This window comes from Larus michahellis, chromosome 12 (assembly GCF_964199755.1).
Source record: "Larus michahellis chromosome 12, bLarMic1.1, whole genome shotgun sequence".
In the NCBI taxonomy this organism is placed as follows: Eukaryota; Metazoa; Chordata; class Aves; order Charadriiformes; family Laridae; genus Larus; species Larus michahellis.
The window spans coordinates 5,190,673-5,204,759 of record NC_133907.1 but is presented as its reverse complement, the minus strand read 5'-3'; the positions used below and the strand labels follow the sequence as shown (position 1 = coordinate 5,204,759).

Here is a 14,087-nt window from a genome sequence, read left to right as displayed (position 1 = left end):
CATCCCACATCCCACGGCATCCCACAGCCCATGGCACCCCACAGCCCACCCCCCCACCCCTCCAGGCCCGCTCCCGGGGCTGGGGGTCCCGGGGCTGCTCCCCACGTGGGCTGGGGTCTCTCCTCCCCTCTCCTGCAGCCCTTGGCTGGGGCTCCCAAGCAGCGACACGAGTCCCATCTGGCCCCGCAGCGCGGCCCTGACGTCAGGGCTTTGCCAAGTTCAAGGTCACCTCTCCCGGAGGGCCGCGGCCCCGGGAGACAGGGAGGGGGGAACGTCGCCTGCTGGGCTGCTCCCAGCGTGTGTCCCCCGCTCCGACCCCACGCACTGGACTCCCGGCCTCCGCTCCCTGATTTATTTATCCGCGCGTGTGCTGTTTCTCTCCTTGAAGGCACGTTTGCAGAAACGGGCGATTACTTACGCCCTAGTTGGGCCGGGCCTGCCTGCCTGCCTGCCTGCCCGCTGCCCGGGGATTTTGTCTCTCTCCAGGCTGTGGTGTAATAAGGGAGGTAATTAAGTGTAAAAGACAGGGGGAGGGAGGGCTGGGAGAGGGGGGATAGGAACCCGGCCCCTTTCAGAGGCAGGGGACTGAGATAATGTATGTTAATAACCTGCAATCAGTCCTGCCGAGCTGTGCTAATACTGCTGACTGCAGCGGCTGGGCACCACCCCCCCACCCCCCCCCCCTTCCAAAACCTGCCCCCGCCGCGGTGGGGAGGGAGGGGAGCGCCAGAAGAAAGGCTCAGCCTTTCTCCTCCGCTGCGGCCGGGCGAAGGCTGAATTCGTGCCTTCCTGAGCAGCTGTATGGAAATAATTCCCATTGGAAGTGATTGTTTGCCCGGCGAGAGGGAGGGGGCGGCGGGTCTCTGGTGAGCGAGGGTCTCTGGGGGCTTCCAAGGGCACGAGCATCCTCTCGGGGTGCAGGGCGAGAGGGGCTGTGTCCCCGCTTCAGCTCCCCGAATCCCGGCAAGGGCCATGGGACACATCCTGCTCCTGGGGCGAGACAAGCTGTCCCGCGGTGCCCCCACATCTCCCACTGGTCCTCAGCAACCCCCTCCTGCCCCTTGTGTCCCCCCCCAGGGCCCAATGGTGGACATGTGCTGCTGTGGGGCCAGCCAGGAGCTGCCAGGGGGCGATGCCCGGTGGTGCTGGGGGGCAAAGCCCACTGCCCTCACTCCTGCCCTCTCTGCTGCCGCGGGACCCCCATCAGTGCCGCCGGCTCGGGGGGCTGCCGGCCATTAGCTATTCCAGCCGCGTCCTTCCCGGAGGCAGCCGGGCCGCAGCCGGAGCCCCGAAGTGGCTCCAATCCGTGGCTTTGAGGCACGCCAGGCGCGGGGCTGGCGCTGCCGCCGGCTCGGGGAGCAGATTGCCAGACAAAGGGCCGGGGACAAAGGCCCGGCTGCCTCGTGCCCCGGGGAAGGGGCGCAGGCGCGTGCAGGGCGCGGGTTCCTGGGGGCTGTGGCTGTCCCCCAACCCCCTGTCCCCACCATGCCCCAGTCCCCACCTGGCCCCCACCCTGGCTGGCACGGCCAAGGTGCAGTTGGGTACCAAGTGGCACAGCCCTGGCACCAGTCCCATGCCACCCCCGCAAACCAGCGCTGTGCCCAGCACCGCTCGGGGTGTGGGGCTGTTCTGTGGCCCCTCTCCGGCTCTGCACCCCCAGTGCTGCCTGTCTTGGGGTGCAGCAGGACTGGGATGGGCTGCAGGGGGGCACAGGGCTATGGGGAGGGAGCAGAAAGAGTGCATGGGGCCACCGCAGGGGATGGCAAATGCCAGGCAGGTCCCCCCAGTACCACCGTGCCTCAGTTTCCCCATCTGCTACTGGGGCCCTTGTGAAAGCCCCCTGTCCGTGTCCCCCCCCCGTGGTCCCTCTCCCTGTGGCCAGGGCACGGCAGGCTCCGGCACAGCCCTGCCTGAGCAACCTTTGTCCCCACTCCCTGCAGCTGGCTGCAAACCCACCGTCCGGGGGGCAGCTGCCGGGAACACCGCCGGTGCTGTTGGGCACATCCGTGGGGTCCTGGAGGGGGTCTTGGGGCATGATGCCAAATGGCGCCAGACCCCCCAGGGAAACAGGATGGGACGTGGCCCCAGCCGAGCAGTACCCAGGCGGGGGGCACCGGCACAGGCAGCCCCTCCCTGGAGGTGGAAGCGCAGGCAGCAGGAAGCCGAGGGCTGAGCAAAGACTTTCTATTCCTTTGAACACAACAGGGACGCTCCGTGCCCGCGCTGGGGACAAAGCCATGGAGCTGCACCCGCCCAGGGACCTGGCAGAGCCCAGTGGGGAGACGTGCCTGCAGCCGCCCCGGTCCCAGTGCTGCTTCCCAGCCCCCCCAGCTCTCACTGGTTTTGGGGGTGCGTGCTGGCAAGAGGGTCTGTCCAGGGGTACCTGTCCCCCTCATGCTGGGCACTGAAGGCTGCAGTAGTCGGCGGATTTGAAGAACCCGTAGATGTTGACAAGGGGGAACATGATCAGGGCTCCGAGGAGGGAGCCCAGCTGCTCCACCACCCCGTACAACACCAGCGCGCTGTGGCTGCGGCCCCGCAGGATCACCCCGGCCATCACCTTCACGTAGGAGAGCGTCCCGGTGAAGAGCACCCAGGAGAGGACCTGGTGGCACAGGGTGGGAGAGCGGTCAGCAGGGTTTGGGGGTTCCCCACCGTGGGGACAGGGGACATTATGTCAAGGATGGAGCCAGGGGTGGCCCTGGAGACCTCCCCAGGCAAGAGGGACCCCATGACTTACAATGGTGGCATCGCCCCACTCGGACTGCTGGAGGAGCGGGCAGGGGCTCATCACCGCGATGGCCATGTTGTAGGCACCAAAGCCTGTCCCCACTATGGTGAGGATGCCCAGGAGGGTCAGGGACCTGCAAGGGACATGCAAGTGACACCAGAGAATGCTGCCAGCCCAGCCGCGGCATGCAGCACAGACCTGTGACACAGGCTGATGGGCTCTGTGCTGACCCCATCATCCTTTCCTGGGGTGTTCTGCTGCCAGGGCACTGGCACCCTGCAGCCCCTCTCCCACCCGGTGCCTTCTACCCCCACCCAATTGCAAAGCAGGGGCCGTTCCTGGAACAGAAGTCCCCGGGGCACACCCCGCCACAGCCCCCAGCGCCCCGCTACCCACCTGTTGGGCAGGACCATGGCCACGATGCAGGCGAGGGGGTTGGCCATGGAGCTGAGCGTGGCCGCGAGGTGGTAGGCGGTGTTGCCATAGGGCAGACAGGAGTAGGACTGCACAGATGGCAGGACCCCATTCGTCAGAGCGCTCACCCAAGTGATGAGGAAGTAGATGAAGATGAGCTTGGCCAGGGGGTAGGAGACCTTCTTCGGCAGGATATCCCCAGGCTCCTTAGCATCCTTTGGGCATGGGCATCCTCTGCTCAGCCGCGAGCCAGCTCCCTCATCAGGGAGCTGGTCAAATGAGCTTAACACGATGCTGCTGGGAAACAGCTGCCGCTGGGAAAGCTCCCACACCTTGGGCTTCCTGGCGAGGAAGAAGAAGGACAGCAAGCAGGCCAGCATCATCAGAGTCATGAGGAGGAAGAAGACAAGGGTGGAGAAGTTGGCTGGGAGGTAACGTGTCTCCAGCTGGTAGATGGTGGTCTCCACAGTCTCATTGCCAGTGGTGATGTTGACGATGTGGGAGACGTTGAAGCAGCTGGAGATGCCAGAGCCCTGGCCCAGGGTGATGAGAGCGGGGATCAGCCCACTGAGCCCTTCGCCTATGAAGAAGGTGGTCAGGTACTGGGGCTGCAGCTGCATCATGAAGGGCAGGAAGGTGACGGAGGAGGTGCAGTCCACCAGGGCCAGGAAGAAGGTGAGGACCAGGAAGGCAGTGCTGTGAGACCTCCCGGCGATGTGGGACGTGTGGCTCCAAAGGAAAGCCAGGAGCCCGCAGGCCACGACACCGATGGACACGACCACGTAGATAACAGCCACCTCCTTCAGCAAGCCGGGCCGAAAGTGGTGCATGAGGGTGACGAAGAGCGGCCCCACGTTGGCCATCTGGATGATGATGGTGATGTAGGAGGGCAGGTCCCACTGCTCCGGCAGCACCGTCACCAGCAGCGGCAGCTCGACCCACAGCCCGTTGATGGCCACCCAGGAGCCCATGCCGAAGGTGCAGGCGAGGAGATGGGTGAGCAGCCCCATGGCTCAGGCTGCAGTGCCTGGGCCCGGCGGCGACTCCGCTGCGCTGTGGGGAGAGGCTTCGATTAGCGGCGGGGTGGGACCTGACTCCCTCGAACCCCGACTCCGGTGTCCCGTGACTGCCGCCTGCGTTCCCCCTCTTGAAGGCAGGTGGGCAGGCGGAGCGGCTCCTCTCCCACACGTCACAGCAGTGCGGGACTCGCGGAGCAGCATGTCTTCCCCACGGCCCAGCCCAGCCCGGCCCCTCCTTTGCCCCCTGCTCCCCACGGGCAATAACGCTGTGCCCTCCTTGCACTGGGTGCGGGACCTGCTCGTCTCCACCTGGGCCCTGTCCCCGCAGAGCCGGGGCTCGGCGGCTCCAGGCACGGAGCCGGGACGGGACCCGGCAGGTCATTGAACCTGCCCCAGCGCCATGGCGCGGCCTGGCACGGCGCAGCCAGGCACGGGGTGAAGATGGCTCTCACCTGGGGGCTGACAGGCTTGGGCAGCTGCTCTGCTGGGAATGCAGGCCCCGGACCCCCCGCCACGTCCGCAAGACAGGGCAAAGCAGCTCCCCGTTTCCTCCCAGCCGGGTCCAGTGCGATCCCAGCAGGCGCCGGTGGCCACTGGGAGAAGGGCCCCAGCAGCCCCACCTGCAAACGAGCCTCGGCTCGTACCAGCGAGATGAGTCAGCTGGGATCCGGCCACATCCCCTGCCCACCCCGGGCACCTGCTCCCTTCCCGCTCCTGGGAAGGAGGACCCCCACGGCCCGTATCCCCGCATCCCCGTGTCCCCGCAGAGACCGGCTCCGGCCCTCTGCCGCAGCATGGAGCCCGGCGGAGGAAACCCACGTCTCCCGGGGCTGAGCCTGGCGGGTGCAACAACCCACCCATGGCTCCGGCCCCGTAGGGAGGCGTTGGGCACTCCGGTAGGGAGCAGGAGCCAGGAAGGAAGCGGGCTCCCGGTCTGACCGGTTCCTCGGCAATCTCCCAAGGGGGAACTCACTGCGCTTTGGGGAACCGGCAGCAGCACGCGGGCGGGAGCGAGTCCTGGCTGCCCGGGCAGTGACGTGAGGCAGGCACGTCACCACCTCCGGATGCAGACGGGAGACGGCCTGGCCCTGCTCTGCTCCGGGTCCTGGTCCCAGCTGGCAGAGTCCCCGGGTCGGGGGGTGGCCGGGGGGGGACCCTGCACCCTCCTGCCACGTGCTCAGCAGTGGGGTCCAAGGCTGCGTTTCAGGGCTCCTGTCCTGGGTGGGCGGGTCCCAGCAGGTCCCGGGGGGGACACATGAGCTGCAGGGATGGTTGGCTGCCGGCACAGGGTATGATGAGATAAAAGCGATAAGAAAGCATAGTGAAAAGCTTTGAAGTCCTTGGAGGGATGAGCCGGGTGGGGGGGGAGGGTGTGTGTCTCACTCCCAAGGGGACCCTTGTGGCCAGAGGGACAAGTGCTTGGGGGTCAGAGGGACCAGCTCCGGTCCCAGCTGTCCCCCCCCCGTCACAGGGCAGGTTGAGGGCTGGGGTCAGCTAGGGCACGGGGGCATGGCCAGAGGGGGCAGAGGCTCAGGACCACCCCCCACTCGTGCTTCCCCTCCCAGTGGGTCCCCGGTTTTCGCCAGCGCAGACCCCATCCCCGGGTGGGTGCAGGACCGGCCGTGGGGTCCCGCTCCCCTCTCCCTGCCACCGAGCCCAGCTCATCCCGTGCAGCCTGACCCTGGGCGCCGGGTGAGGTCCTTCAGCTCCACACTCTGTGTCAGTGGCCAAAGTCCAACTGTGCCATCTCCAGTTTCCGACCCCCTCCTGTCCTATCCCTGCCAGCCCGGGGACAGCCCGGTCCCTGCCCTACCCCAGGGGCCACCGCTGCCCTTCGTCCCCGCTTACCGCTGGCGCCAGGGACAGCCCCATGCCTGCTGCCTGCACGGCGGAGGCACGGGGTGCTGGCCGCAGTCTCACCGCTATCCCGGTGCACCCCGGCTTGGCTGGATGCCGGGGATTATTCTTAGCAGTGTCCTGTGCTTTGCACTTGTCCCCTGATGCAGCTGAACTGCATCCCACCTATTTCAGGCTGCTGCTTGCAGATGTGAATGTCACGCGGTGACAGTGCCTGTCCCCACCGGGGAATCTCTGCAGGGTCACGGTCTGGGACAGGGACCTCAGGGGCCCCTGACTGTGGTGGCTGTCCCACCTCGGGTGCACTGCCCGGGAACCTCTGACGCCCAAGTGAGACGGGACTGGGCGATCAGCCAAGCCATGAGCCAGCGCATGAGCCCCTTGCACTGGCTGGGAGGTGACGCGGGTGAGGGGACAGAGGCCAGGTCACCCCCAGCAGCACACCCCCCCACACCCCCGTCCCGTCCCAGCACCCACCGCCCCAGGAAGCCTCACAGCGGCTCTTCCCACAGCACCCAGAGGGTGTCGCTGGGAGAGCAAGCTGCGGCTGTGCAAAACCTGGGGCTGCCTTCTCCAGTGGCCTGCCTGCCTGCCCTGCCTGCCCTGCCTGCCTGTGCCCCACACCTCCGGGGGCTACAGCCGGCCCCTGCACCTTGCCCCCACGGAGTTGCAGCGGGGACTATCACAAAATCATAGAATATCAGAGTTGGAAGGGATCTTAAAGATCATCTAGTTCCAACCCCCTGGCCATGGGCAGGGACACCACCCCCCAGACATCCCACTCCTGGAATGAGGGAGAGAATGGGAAGAGTAAAAGGGAGAAAACTGGTGGGTTGAGATAAAGACAGTTTCATAGGGAAAGCAAAAGCTGTCTGCGTGAGCAGAGCAAAACTGGGCATTCCTTCAGTGCTGCCCATGGCAGGCAGGAATTGTGCCATCCCTAGGGCAGCAGGGCTCCACCACGCGTAACGGTGACTCGGGAAGGCAAATGCCACCACTCTGAATGTTCCCCCTTCCTTCTTCTTCCCCAGCCTTTATCGCTGAGCAGGACGCCCTATGGATGGGATATCCCTTGGTCAGTGGGGTCCCATTCGTGTCCCCTCCTATCTCCTTGTGCCCCCTCAGCCCACTCACTGGGGGACGGTGGTGTGAGGAGCAGAAAAGGCCTTGACACTGTGTAAGCACTACTCGGCGATAACTAAAACATCCCTGGGTTACCAACACTGTTTTCAGCACAAATCCACAAATCCCATACCAGTTCCTATGGAGAAAATTGACTCTATCCCAGCTCAAACCAGTACAGGTACTCAAGGGTACCTGGGAGGTGGGGAGCAGGTCCAAGAGGCTGGGAGAAACCAGTTGTGGGGGGCTTGGGCTGGCTCTGGGGCAGCTGAGGTCCTTGTGGGTCTATGGGGTTGGGGACAGGGAGAGGATGGGGAGGAGATGGCGATTTCCCCGTGTTTAATTTGGCAGCACAAAGGAGCAGCGCAGCCGGCGGTGAGACCCTTCCCAAGCACGAATGGCTGCGGTGCAGGGGATCCCGAGGGGGTGCTGGGTGCGGGACCCCCACGCCGCCCCTTCACGCTCCTCACCCAAATCCGCCCGACATGTGCTGCCTGCGCGGTGTGAGATGGCTGTGCCTCCTCTGCCCCCTCCCCGTGCTGCAGCTGAGCCCCCGGCCCCCCTGGCCCCTCGGCCCTCCGCACCCCCGGCAGATGCGAGCGAAGGTCCCAGAGGCAGATGGCAACATTTGGTAGCTGAGCGGTCCCCGGCTGCGGGACTTCGCCAGGGTCCGGCGACCGGCCGCCCGGGAAGCCCCCTCCCCACCTGGCCAGGGCTGGGGACCTACCTCCAACCGCAGCCAGCACAGGGCAGGGGGGGCAGCGGGGGTCCCTGGGGTGGGTGCGCTGCCTGTGCTGTGGGGATGGCCAGGTGGTGGAAGGGCACAGGGGGGGATCAGCATCCCAGGAGAGCAGGGGTCCATTCTCCAGCTCAGCCCCGGCAAGAGCCATCCCCTAATATCTGCTTTCAGCTGAGAGCAGTGGGGACGGTCTTCTTGGTCTGCTGCTCCATTGCTGGGGGACAAGGGGGACCCCTCACCCCAGGGACCACTGTCCGCCCCACGTCAGTGGTTATGATACCCCAGATTTCAGTGGGGGGACCTGCTGGCAGGTTGCAGCCGATGGCCCCTGGCAGCCCCCCCGGCTCCATTTGCATCCCATTTCCATGTGAAAGGAGCAGGTCAAGTTGAAAGTTGAAAGGCTGGTGGGGGGCGGCCAGGGAAGGGGCCGCTGCCGGAGGTGAGACCCCGACAAAAGGGCCGGATCCCCAGGGCCCGGTGCTTGCCTGGCCACGGGCTGTGGCCCTGGCCCTGCTGGCAGCCGCCATCTGCGGGTCCGTCCGCCACCGTGCAGACAAAGGCCTCGCACTCGGCATGTCCCCATCTGTCACCTCCCCGGCTCCTGGCCCCGAGCTGCCGCCTGCGGAGACTTGTGGGGAGAGCCGGGTGTGGGCAGCATCCTTCCCTCTGCCCATGGGCAGCGGGGAGCAAGGTGATGCCTGGCCCAGCGAGAGCTTCCCCATCGAGTCCCCGAGCCCCCAGGTCCCTTGGAAAGGTGTCCCCACCCAGCAGAGCTGCTCTGCAGAGCCCGCAGCTGGGGAAACTGAGGCAGGAGCAGGCGGTGACTGCAGGGTAGCGCGGGGTCAGTGCTGGGTCAATTCCCCCGTTGCAAAGCTGGGCACAGCCTTGGCATGGCAAGGGGCTGTAATTAAATGCCAGGAATTAGCACCTACCAAGATGAGGGTGTTGGGGGGGGCTCTGCCTGGGGCTGCCTGAGCCGTGCCGAGCCCCAGCCCCACTGCTCCTCGGGCGCTGCAGGGCACCTGCAACCGCCTCCACCCAGCTCTTCCAGGGAGGATTTAGCCTCTGAGCTTGTTTTTCGCTCATTGACGGCTGCATTTAGCTCCTGGGGGGTCCTTGAAGCAGCGCAAGGAGGGGCCCAGCCCTGAGCTTCTGTGGGAGGTGGGAGTGGAGCCAGTGCCAACACCCCACTGTCCCTCTGTTCCCAAATCCCATTCCTCCGTCCTGTCCCTGTGTCCCCGGGGTAGTGGCAGAGGTTCTGAGCCGGGTGCTGGGGGAGTGCTCCCGTGGCGGATTGCCCTCCTGAAACCTGTCCTGGGATGCTCCCAGGGAGGGCGAGGCTCCGGGGCGCTGCCTGGCTCCAACGCCCCGCTCCAAAAACACCCGGCTGCCCAGACGTGCCCGGGCAGCTGCTTGCAGCCGGCTGCCTGCACCCCACGCGGGCTCGGTGGCCACGGGGCACGCAGCCCACCCCGCCAGCCATCGTTCCGCGAGGAGCAGGGGAGGACGTGGCTGGGCAGGAGGAGGCGTGGGGACACCGGGACACCCCTGGCAGAAGCAGCGTGGCGGCTGAGCCGTGCCGAGGAGGCTCCCACGTCGCTGGGCCGATCCAGGTGAGTGGCAGAGATGGTGCCGGTCCTGTGCCGGTCCTGTGCCAGCAGCGTGGGGCTGGGTCAGCTGGGGAGGGGGTGCCTCCAGGCAGGAGGTGATCCAGGGTGCCAAGCGAGCCTGGCTGGGCTACCCACACCAGGAGGGAGAGGAGCCATGAGCACGGTCAGCCATTGCCCACCATGAGTGCGGATGTCAGCCCTGGCACTCGGATCCCCATGCTCCGGCCAGGCTTTGGGCATGGGATAATATCGCTCTGTTTTTGGGGCTGTTCGGAGGGTGGCTCAGCTCGGCTCGGTGTAGCCCAGCTCAGCGAAGCCATGCCAGGGCAGACGGCTCAGCACCGCAGGAATGTGGAGCAGCAGGTTGTGCCCGGCTGGGCTGTCCTTGCCAGGGAGCCCACACTGGCCACAGGTGGCCATGCTGGGGGGCCATGTGTTCCCCTCCCTGCACCCCAACAGCCATCCCCTCCATGGCTTGGCTCCGGGGCTGAGCCTCTGTTACTGTGCTGAGCTCCAGAGCCCGATGCTGCGATGTGTCCCCACTTCTCCTTGCCCAGGGCTGGGGGGGCATGTTTGCACCCCTGTGACGAGCTGCGGAGCCCCCCCTGAGCCTGGCACAGGGTACCAGGGCAGTGGGGCCAGCCATCGGCAGGGTGGTGCTGGGGGGCACCCGGCTAGCAGCCTGTGCTCCCCACCACCCCAGGTCTCTGCTGATCCGCTGGGCTGTGGGACCCAGCTCTGTCTGTGCATCTGTACAGCACTGAGCACATCCCGACCCTGCGTCCCGTGGGGGCGGTAAGCAGGGCTCTGGTGGGGGGGCCCTGCCTGCCCTGCCTGTCCCTGTCCCTGCCCAGCAAGGACATTGGTGCCCTGCACTGCTGGCTCTGTCCCTAGGTCGCCCCTGCGCTGGGCTCCCCATGGGGGGGTGCAGAAAGCTGCCCCCGGGGAGGAGGCAGGAAGGTCTGTGTTGGCACTGGGACCCTCCCCAGCTGTCCCCACGCTTGGCTGGCCCCCTGCAGACACTTTCCAGGTCAGAAGGCAGCGTATCCCCCCGGGGCAGGGGACAAGGACAGCCAGCCTCCCCCAGGCCACTTGCCCGTCACAGCGCATCAGACAGACGCACCGTGTGCCGTGGGGCGGCTGCTGCATGGGGACTGCGTTGGGGTGCAGACCCTGGGGGGGCCAGGGCGGACACACTGGCACATGAGCGCATGCAGGGGGTGCAGCCGTGGCTCGACGTGGCCATGGCGTGGTGCTGTGGGTGCCGGGGCTGGCTCCTGCTGCCGGCGGCTGACGCTGGGATGGGCCCTGGGTTGCACCCAGGAAGTTGCCCGCAGGTGAGTGGCTGACGGAACCGGCAGCCAGCTCCGGGCCACCGCAGGAGGGAGCAGGGCCATGGCACGCTGGTCCCCGCCATGCCCACTGCCGCACCTGGTGAGTGCTGGGGTTTGCTATTACCTCTTCTTTGCCCCCAAATTGGGACCCCCAGGGGGGTTTTCAGAGCGGCTCGGGAAGGGCGGTGGGGCGGAAGGGGGAGGAATAGGCAGGTCCCACCCTGTGTGTCCCCCCCTGTGCCCCTTCACTGCCTGAGCCCCTCTGTGTGTTAGGGTCCCTCTGACTGTGCCCACCCCCCGGCAGGGGGCTGCAGAAGGGTGCAGGGCTGGTTTGCCCCCCCGCCTTCTCCTCGCCGTGGGCGGGCCGGTGCCTCTGCGCGACCGTTGGGGCGGGCGGCGGTGCTTGTTGGGGTTGGCGGGGGCCCAAGGACACGGGGTGCGCGGGGCCCCAGCCTGGCTCCCGGCACACCTCGGATGGGGAAGCACGGGTGGAAACCCCCGCCGGCGCTTTCCAAGGGGCTCAAAGGTGGGAGTGGGGAGCCCGGGAGCAACCCCAGAACCTGAGAGGGTGCGGAGAGCCAAGGGAACGGAGCCCCAAATCCCCCAGCCTGTGGGGTGGTGGGTGAGTGGGGCGGGTGATGCAGGGGATGCACAGGGGATGCACCCCCTGGTGTGGGCAACGCAGTCCTGGATGGGGGCAACGCTCCCCTGGGAGCAGGTGATGCACCCCTGGGTGCAGGGTATGCACCCCGGGGCACGGGCGATGTGGGCAGAGCATCGGTGAGGGGCTGCCAGACCCCCGCCGCCCCTCTCCTCCCCGGCCTCGCTCCCTGGGGTGCCCCTCGCCAGGGCCGGGGCGCCCTCCCCGCTGGTCCCATTGGCCCGGGAGCGGTTTGAAGCAGGCTTGCTCCGCGGATTGGCCGGGGAAGAGTTCGGGGAGGCCTCGGCGGCAGGCGGAGGCGTGGTGTTTGCCTTCAAATAGGGAGCCCGGCTCAGGCGGTGCAGACAGTGCGGCACCGCACAGCTCCTGCGCAGCCTTTGTCTGCCCGCCAGCCCCCGCCACCACCCCTCACTCCGGCCCCTCTTTGCAGCCGACAGCCTGTGAGCCCCTCGCTGCCCGTGGCCGTCGCCCACCCCGCGCCCCGCTGCCGGCGCGGAGGATGCCCATCGAGGCTCTGCAAGCCGGCGACGCCATGAAGGGGGTGACAGTGACGGCACCCTTCACCTCGGCCATGCCCATCCGCATCCTCCGCAAGGGTCCCGCGTATTTCCGCCGGCACGTCGAGCCGGGCGCCGGGAAGCCCAGCGCTGTGGAAAGGTTGGAGGCTGACAAGGCCAAGTACGTGAAGAGCCAGCAGGTTGCCAGCACCAGGCAGGAGCCGGTGAAGCCGCCGCTACTCAAGCAGCCCCTCTTCACCCCAGGGGTGCGCCGGGCTGCGCTCACCCCCAGCCGCAGGGCACCCCCGGGGCCACGACGCACCGAGGCTGGTGGCCCAAAGACCTCCCTCGACCTGGAGATCCTCAACAACCTCATCAACCTCTGCGACAGCCCGTTCCCCAAGGCGGAGAGCCCGCTGGGCCGGGAGTGCAAGTGGAGGGTGGAGACACCCGTGGCACTGGGCGGTGGGACGGAGGGTGCCAGCAAGCCACCAGAGAGCCCCGCTGCCACCAAGCTCCCCGGCAGCGTGGCCGTGCGGAGGGTGGATGTCCATCCCTGCGGGGCTCCGCAGGGCCAGGTGACACCGGTGCCTGCGTCCCCCATCCCAGGAGGGCTGCCCGCGACCCCGGCGCGGATCTCTCCCTCCCGCCCCGACAGCGCCCGCCGGCAGCCCCTGCTGCACCGCTCCAAGTCGGACCTGAGCGACCGGCTCTCGCGGGCCACCGCTGACCTGGAACGCTTCTTCAACTACTGCGGCCTCGACCCCGAGGAGGTGCAGGACATGGGCGCCGAGCGCTTTGCCCGCGCCAGCTCCGACATCGTGTCCCTCAAGTTTCACAGCGTGAGCACGGCCAGCTCGGAGGGCGGCCGCTCGCCGCCCAGCGTCGCCACGCCAGAGGGGCGGCCGGCCGAGCGCGTCCCCTATGGCATCTCCGTCATCGAGCGCAACGCCCGCGTCATCAAGTGGCTGTACGGGCTGCGCCAGGCCAGGGAGCCCCAGCAGGTCTCCGACGTGTAGCAGCGGTGGTGGTGGGCGCCAGGGACGTGTTGCTCATGAGCGGGTGATGCCAGATGGGGAGGGAGCGCTGGCTGTGCCCTGGGAGGCGTGGGGACCTCTCGGCGGTGACAGAACCCTTGAACTGAGCCCCCCCAGCCCTTGCTTCCTTGCCCCCTGTGCCACAGCGGCACTGGCAGAGCCCAGTGCAGCGGCTGGGCATCCTTCCCACTGGCTCCATCAGCACTGGAGAGCCAGGTCACCGTGAGCCTGCAGGAGGGCAGAGGACACTTGTGTCTCCGGGTGTGTGACTGGTCCCCAACACCCTCCCCTTACCTGCTCCTGCAGGACCCTGTGTGTAATCAGCCTGCCTGCCCTGCTCCTCGCCAGCACCCATGGGTGGGGGGGGAAGGGGCTGGTTCCCCCCTGCAGGGAGCAGGGACACAGCCCCAGGGAAAGAGACAGCTGTCCCCCTGCAGCCGCCACCGAGGGGGCCACGCTGCCCAGGGCGGGGGCGTATCCTGGTGTCCCCTGTCTTAATGCTGACGGTCTGGGAGACGCTGGCTAGTTTGTGGCAAGGGGGGGCGAACCCGACCCCCTGCTTTGAGCAGCCCAGGGCTGCGTGTGTGTGCGAGTGTCTGCGAGCGCTTGTGTCCCCTCCTGGGTGCCAGTAGGCGCAAAGCCCCGGGCACGCTGGGCCCTGGTATTTATGAAGACGACAGTTGTTGGTCTTTTCCTCATTTTTACTGTTTTTTTTGATGTTGGATCTGTAAATAATAACAGTAACGCAGCCAGTTTTATTAAATCTCTGTGCTTTGGAGGCTGTGTGCGTTGCTGTCTCTCGAGGCGGTGGAGGTCGGGATGGGGCAGGGACCCTTGGGTGCCGGCAGCTCAGCAGGCGCTGGTGGTGCCAAGCGACTGGGTGCCAGTGGGAGCCATGGGTGCCGTGCCGTGGCGTGTCAGCGCGGGGCCCGGCGGGCACAGCGGGGGCGGCGCTCGGGTCCGGCAGGTCCCGGCAGAGCCCCGGCCGGCGGGATTCCCCTCTGTGCCGCAGCCAGCACCATGCCAGCCATGCAGCCCTCCCTTCCCTCCTCGCCCAGCTCCGGCA

General features: G+C 67.0%; 2 protein-coding genes across 7 annotated transcripts; one reads left to right on the top strand and one right to left on the bottom strand.

Moving 5' to 3' along the window:
* Positions 1-2,168: 2,168 nt before the first annotated feature.
* SLC52A3 (solute carrier family 52 member 3) lies at positions 2,169-6,193 on the bottom strand. 6 transcript variants are annotated; one of them, XM_074604926.1, is made up of 6 exons: positions 6,013-6,096; positions 5,138-5,440; positions 4,617-4,801; positions 3,128-4,198; positions 2,741-2,864; positions 2,170-2,605 (listed from the first exon to the last, which is right to left on the bottom strand). In XM_074604926.1, the coding sequence occupies exons 4-6, from the start codon at positions 4,153-4,155 to the stop codon at positions 2,393-2,395; spliced, it is 1,365 nt and encodes a 454-aa protein (XP_074461027.1). In that variant the 5' UTR covers positions 4,156-4,198; positions 4,617-4,801; positions 5,138-5,440; positions 6,013-6,096; the 3' UTR covers positions 2,170-2,392. The 6 variants fall into 6 exon arrangements, with proteins under 6 accessions (XP_074461025.1, XP_074461029.1, XP_074461026.1 ...); XM_074604924.1 differs by lacking the exon at positions 4,617-4,801 and having other exon boundaries at positions 2,169-2,605; positions 6,013-6,062; XM_074604928.1 differs by lacking the exons at positions 4,617-4,801; positions 5,138-5,440 and having other exon boundaries at positions 2,169-2,605; positions 3,128-4,211; positions 6,013-6,161.
* A 4,694-nt stretch (positions 6,194-10,887) lies between these two features.
* On the top strand, positions 10,888-13,612 carry FAM110A (family with sequence similarity 110 member A). Its single transcript, XM_074605363.1, has 2 exons — positions 10,888-10,926; positions 11,918-13,612. The coding sequence occupies exons 1-2, from the start codon at positions 10,888-10,890 to the stop codon at positions 13,001-13,003; spliced, it is 1,125 nt and encodes a 374-aa protein (XP_074461464.1). The 3' UTR covers positions 13,004-13,612.
* The last annotated feature ends 475 nt before the right edge of the window (positions 13,613-14,087 follow it).